Source organism: Apaloderma vittatum, unplaced genomic scaffold (assembly GCF_000703405.1).
Source record: "Apaloderma vittatum isolate BGI_N311 unplaced genomic scaffold, ASM70340v1 scaffold17054, whole genome shotgun sequence".
NCBI classification, from domain to species: Eukaryota; Metazoa; Chordata; class Aves; order Trogoniformes; family Trogonidae; genus Apaloderma; species Apaloderma vittatum.
Genome location: NW_009711139.1, coordinates 71103 through 77319, shown reverse-complemented (window position 1 = coordinate 77319; position 6217 = coordinate 71103). Strand labels below are relative to the sequence as shown.

Here is a 6217-nt window from a genome sequence, read left to right as displayed (position 1 = left end):
ACTCGCACCCGCAGTCTCATTTGGCTACAGAGTCTCCTTAAAAGAAATGCTGAACGTAAAACTGAACACTGCAAGACTTCTTTATAAAAACAAAGCAGCAAATAAAACTTCTTAAAAAAAAATGCGTTTCCAATTGTGTGTAGGATCTTAACGCCTGTTCTTGAGCTCTTAAAAAGCATGGAGCTTTATACTGACTGTCCTTAAAAGAACATTTAAATAAAAAAAACCTAAAACAAAACAGATCTTGGTACTGCCAGACTGCAAGTCAGCTTTGCCTGGTGTGGAGGAGGAACAGCACAGACTCTGCAGTGCTTCTTGCCTCACACTCACAAGATACAGTACAGTTAAATACGTACAGTTACACACAAACCATATATATATATCAATATATATTCACCCGCAGGAATACATATTAATATATGCACACACGTAGTGCAATAAAACAACCAGGAAGCAAGGAAAGGAATAAAAAGAACAGCATTCCTAACAGTCGTGATGTTCCTGGGTTGCTGTGTGATGCAAAGTCAACTTCTCCAAGTTCCCATAGTGTGTAAAGTGCTCCTTTGATTCACAAAGCTAGTGTTTTCGGTTTGGGGGTGGGGTGGGGGCTGCAGGAAAGGGGTGATCGAGCCAAAAGCTGAAAGCAGGACAGCGCTAGGGCTTCCTCCCGGCAGACACGCGCCGGCAGCCCGAGCTGAGCAGCCGGGAGTCCTCTGTGTTGATCCCGCTGAGCTTGGGGACCGAGGAGGGAACGGATTCATTTTGGCTTCTCCCACAGGAACGGAGGAGCGTTAATGCCGTCTGTCGCCGTCCCGTTCCCTGGCAGTCTTTTTCCCTGGGCGGTTTGCTCATCCCGGCAGGGGCATCAGTCCTCAGGCAGCCGCGGGAGACCCAAACCTGGCCGGAAGCAGCACGTTCCCAAAGTCCCTGGGAGGAGGGAGCCGCTTCAGCCCCGCTCGGGCAGGAGGGAGCCCACGCCCTCCTCTCTGCCAGTCAGTAAAAGCATTCCAAGGCATAAACACACCTGAGAAGGGACGAAGGAGAGAGCAAAGGGGAGCCTCGGGGTGCCAGGAAGCTTCAAGATGCCTGGCTCTGAGCCGGGATAGGGGAAAGTACACAAACTGGCCTTGATTTCTGAACGACACCCGCCAACACTAACTGAAGCCAGCAGTTTCAACACATCCATTGCCTGCAATGGACACAGCACTGGAATACCCTGTTCTTAAGCAAGAGAGATAGGCGGCAGTCTTATCCTTCAAAGTGCAGGGAAGAAGCAGACTTCTATCCTTCATCCCCTCTGGCAACGAGGGAAACCTTTCCGCATCAGCTCTGTCTTCGCCCAGGCCTTTGGGCGGGGAAGTGTTTGTGCCGCTGCAGCCGCACATCCCCGCAAAGCGACCCAAGTCCGTGGAACAACTTCCCAAAATGTCAAAATATAAAACACGAGAGCAGTTCATCCTCCAGGTCTCCTGCTGTCAAATTCGTTTCCCACCTCGGCAGCAGGTTGTTGGAAACAAAGCGATCAGCTGGGGAAAGGTGCGGGAAGACGACCAGCACTGGGATCAGGCGCAGAACCCCGACAGCAGAGCCGAGAGCCTGCGCTCGATGCACAGTTTACCTGGGAGAGAATAAAAAAAAAGAAATCAAACTCTTATTTTTTGCAATATAAAGACTAGTGAAGCATGCTGGAGATTGAAAAAAACCCAACAACTTCAGCAAATCTAAGCAGCCCTTTGAGAATCGTTACCAGATTTGGACCAGGTGAGGACCTGATTGCAAACACTGTGCTGGGAAGGGTCAGGTCAAAGGGCTGAATAACTGGAGATCCAACAACGAAAGCTGGGAGGCAGTTCTGACAGAGGTACCAAACATTATAAAGAACCACTGGGAACGATTTATTCAGTTGTAGTTACTGGAATGGCTTCTGCCAGCAGGCGAGGTAACTCAGGGTCTCCAATGCCATTTGTCAGGGCAAAGACCGAGAGCCTGAGCCCGGCCCAGCACAGTCAGTACCAGATTCTCATTGTCTGAGCTCAAGACTCTCAAAAGCTAAATGGTTGGTGGAATTCATCCCTCTCATGGGATGACTTGCTGCATTTCCACAGTCATCATTTTACTTCTCAGAAATAAATAATCATATACCTGAGATCTAAACCGAAATGCATCGCCTACCGCAGCCTACCAGAAAACAGTTCCATCAGGAAGCTGGAACACAGGGTAAAACCATGGAATACCAAGAGAAATAAATCTATTAGATGTATTAACTGCATATCTCTGGACTAAAGATGTGATTTAGGTTTGGTAAGAAATGCTACAACAGAAACTACTTAGTATTGCCTACTCCCTTGGTCCTCCAGCACCATCCACCAGCTGCCCATCTCCCTTTGCCCTCCTGCAGCGAGCCGCACGTCAGCTGGGCAAGTTGGTGATAATTAACTGACCCATCGTCTGCGAGCCAGGAATCTCTTCTCTCATCACCTATCCCAGAGCTCTGCCTACACGGACAACTGGAGCAGCCTGGCAGAGCTCCGGGTGCCATGAAAGGCATCGCTGGGCAGAGCAGAGGGGACAGGCAGGGCTTCCCAGCTCCAGCCGTATGGAGCCGCCGGGCACGGCCACGCTCAGCTGTGGTGGAGCAGAGCCAAGGCTGAGCCAAGCTGCTCTGACAGACAAGGGCAATTGCCCATCCCCAGAGACAGGCAACAGAGACAACGAAACCTCAGCCATAAGGGCAGGGAAAGCGCACTCAGAGCAGCTGAGGCCAGTTCTTTCCACTCCACACGGGGCCTGCAGTGATGGAGACTGAGAGCCCTCGCGACAAAGGGAGACCGCGAGAGAGGCGAGAGCTCGGAGCAGCAGGCTGAGCGGCCCATCTGTCTGCGGGAGAGGAAGCCAAATGCCAGCAAGGAGGTAAGAAACCAGCTCTGACTGCTACAGCAAGCACTGTAGAAAAATATTTGTCTGCTGCCTTCTCAGGCAGGCCTGGGGCTGGGGAGCCAGCCAGGCTGTGGTCCTGTGTCAGAAGACGCGTTGGAAGGAACCCTCGCTGTGCCAGCAGCCCTCTCTGCCCGACGGCCACTGCAGTTTCATGTTCCCAAGCGTTCTGTGCAATCAGAGGGATGGTTCCGGCTGGAAACCAAACCCAAGCCCCTGCTGTTGCCAAACCACTTCCTTCAGCGAGTTCTTTCACACATCAAAAGCTTCAACAAAGCCCTGGCAACTGCTCTGCATGGGAAGCTCTCAAAACATGGCTCAGAGCAGGGACCTGCATTTCTAACAGTTTTTCCGCTGGGAAAGCAGGAGGCCAGGCTGTGAGGAGCTGTAACAAGCCAGAAGATTCCTGCTATGTTCATGAAAACATAACCAAACTAAAAAACAGATCCTGGGTACTGAAATTTCTGATCCATGCAGCTAGAAAAACACATGGTCTAGTGGGAAGAAAAAACAAAGTCACAGAACACTCACATTTACTGATGTTTTCTATGTCCCCCTGTTCAGTGATGATGTTCAGGAGCCCCTCCATCAGCAGCAGAGCCTTGTGGTACCTTTGTGCGCAGTCCTCTCGGTGGTGGAACATCTCATCCAGGGCTGCAGACTGCACCTGCACGTAACAACCCCACGGCAAGAGGTTACTCCCAGGCCAGACCCGGCTTTCTCAGCTTGGCCCCTCCGCTGCGAGAACACGTCCCTCCCCCAGCCTTCAGAAGCTGCACACAGCATCGTAAGGCCACCAGCAGCAGGACCTGTTAATGCCTGACACCCGCTCTGTGCCAACTTGCGGGCACGGTGTGGTTGTTACCATTTGCACAGCGTAGCTGAAGATGAGCTTCTCTGCAGTGATGCTGTTGATCCGATCCATGAGCTTCTGTTTGTCCAAAAAGAACCTCTGGAGTCTCATGTTGAGGCAGTGGCAGGAGGATACACTGGATTTATAAAGCTCGTTCAGCTTCTTCACAACTAGAGTAAAGGAAAGAACGGCTTTAGGGGCTACTTCCAGTTCTCCCTGGGCCTCCCAATCTCCAGGCACAGGACCCCAAATGAGTAACTTCAAGACAACGGGGCTACACTAAAACCAAAAGACTGGCAGGAAAGTACTTACTGCACCAACAGTGTCTTTTCCCTTTCCTCTGTCACCTTCACCAGTCACAGGCCTGCACGCAGAAAAAGCCTACGCTTACGCCTAGTTCACCTGAGGCCAGGTCTATTTTCGTTTCCTTCAGCTGCCACCCGGCAGAGAGCAGTTTGCACCACGCAGGATGTCTCACGCACCACCAGAAGCAACAGACGTGCCAGATACAAAGCTTCTGCTGCCCGACGGGTGGTGACGTGCCGTGAAGAAGTGCGTGACTCGTACGTGGGAACTGCTGGGGCTGACTGCGGGTGAGCTGCTCTGACTAAGCCAGGGAGTCTCTCTCAGGATGCCACTGTTGCCTGTGAGAGGCCACCTACTTTCCTGAGCCGCGGCAACTCATGCAGGAAGGTTATGGGACAGAGATCCAGGAATCAGTTATGATTCTGAGGGTTTAAATAGCAATCCAAACCAGCCAGCGATGCCCCAGGCTCGAGTCTCCCTAGCTGCATGGCATGATGTACACAGAGTACTGAACACGAACTCCCACCAACATGTGATGAGTGTTAACTGCTGCACGCGCGTTTGAAAACCCCCACGCTGCGCCGTTTGCTGGTGTGGGAGGAAAATTAAGTCGTACCAGGGATCAGCCTCTCTCAGCTACAGCACAGAGGGACAATCTCGCACGACAGCCAGACCTTGTGACTAAATCCGGCCCTCCCAGGCAGAGATAAGAGCAGAGAGCCAGAGAAAAGACTGCCTCCAGGAGGAAAGGCTGCTCTAACTCTTCATCAGAGCAAAGGACTGAGGCACAAAACCATAACCCTGTGAGGGTCAGACTGTCAGATCACCCGTGCTCAGAAGGAATTTGAGAGGAAGCAGGAGCCTTGAAGCCCGAGGGTCACATCATGAGGGAAATAAACTCCGTAAGAAGAGAAACGAGAGACTATTTAACAACCCAAATCTAAACAACACACAAATACACAGCAATATCCTCCAAACATAAGGTGGTAACACCAGCAAAGAAGTGACTCCAGCATTACCAGTATTTTACTTCCTGTGTTTTTGTTTCACTTGAAAAATCATCAGTGCCAAGACAGGTCTCCATTTGCCAAGTAAGTACTTCCCAGGACATGCACCATGTAATTAAGTTGGACAAATAAGCACTTGAGATTGAGATGTACAAGGAATCAGATAAGAGACATTCCCTTCTTGCTAATTAGTGCTGAAGATTCTCACAGGGGCCTGAGCAAGAGCTTTGAGACATAAAGTCAACGTGAAGAGAATACGAGTAAGGAAGACCCAGTTGCCCAAGCAGACCATAAGAAATAAGCCCCCGGGCACACCGGCGGGGGTTCACACTCCTGAAACTCCTTCCATACTCCTTGCGATACTTTTCACACCCCCATTCCACATGCCCAGCAGCCCCTTACCTTGCTTGACGGTGGAGGAGAGGCACAGCTTGCCAGCTTTGATCTGCTCGATGGCCATCTGCAGCCCCGAGGACAGAAGCTCCGCCACCTTCAGGTACAGCACAAGTTGCTCCGCGTAGCTGCAAACAAAGCCCAGCGTAAGCGTCCCAAAGGACTTCTGGTCAGTCACAATGGGTGGGATGGGAGGGAGTGACACAAGACTCTGGAGCCGGGCAGCTCTTACCTCCACTCCCGGCTGAGGAGGCTGATCTGGTCAGCCACCACGCTCTCCTGGAGCTGGTACTCGGACGCCACGGAACCGCTCATCTCGCTGGAGCTGCCTTTCAGGGCGGCGATTTCCATCACGTAGTGGACGAAGGCCAGCGTGAAGCGGAGGCTGCGCAGGATGTCGGCGTGCTCTTGCTGTTGAGGGGATGCCAAGGTGGGGGTTACAGAGGGAAAGCTGGCAGGGCAGGGCAGGCTGCTCACCTACAGCGGTGCCAGCAACTCATCCCAGCTTGCAGAAATAACATCTGGGCCCTAAATCAACCAACACCTGCTCTGGGCAGGGACAGCCAACCTCAGCCTTGAGCCCAAACACCACACCAGCAACAGCCCCAGCCCAGAAATTTCCAGGTAGCTCCGTGGAGAAGCTTGTGGGACTTGCTCCATAATTACATTTCCCCTTCCCAAGGAGGATCCCAGCTCCGTGAGACTCTTTCAGAAGTCAGCCAGG

The 6217-nt window shown here is 52.0% G+C and overlaps 1 protein-coding gene across 1 annotated transcript in view; it reads right to left on the bottom strand.

The window, feature by feature from the left end:
- Positions 1-1060: 1060 nt before the first annotated feature.
- The window catches only part of ULK1 (unc-51 like autophagy activating kinase 1), a 76196-nt gene continuing 71039 nt past the window's right edge, over positions 1061-6217 (bottom strand). Inside the window, 5 exon segments of the mRNA XM_009867557.1 lie at positions 1061-1618; positions 3466-3601; positions 3800-3957; positions 5503-5621; positions 5726-5904. Of these exon segments, the coding sequence (XP_009865859.1) occupies positions 1563-1618; positions 3466-3601; positions 3800-3957; positions 5503-5621; positions 5726-5904 (648 nt within the window). The 3' untranslated portion in view covers positions 1061-1562.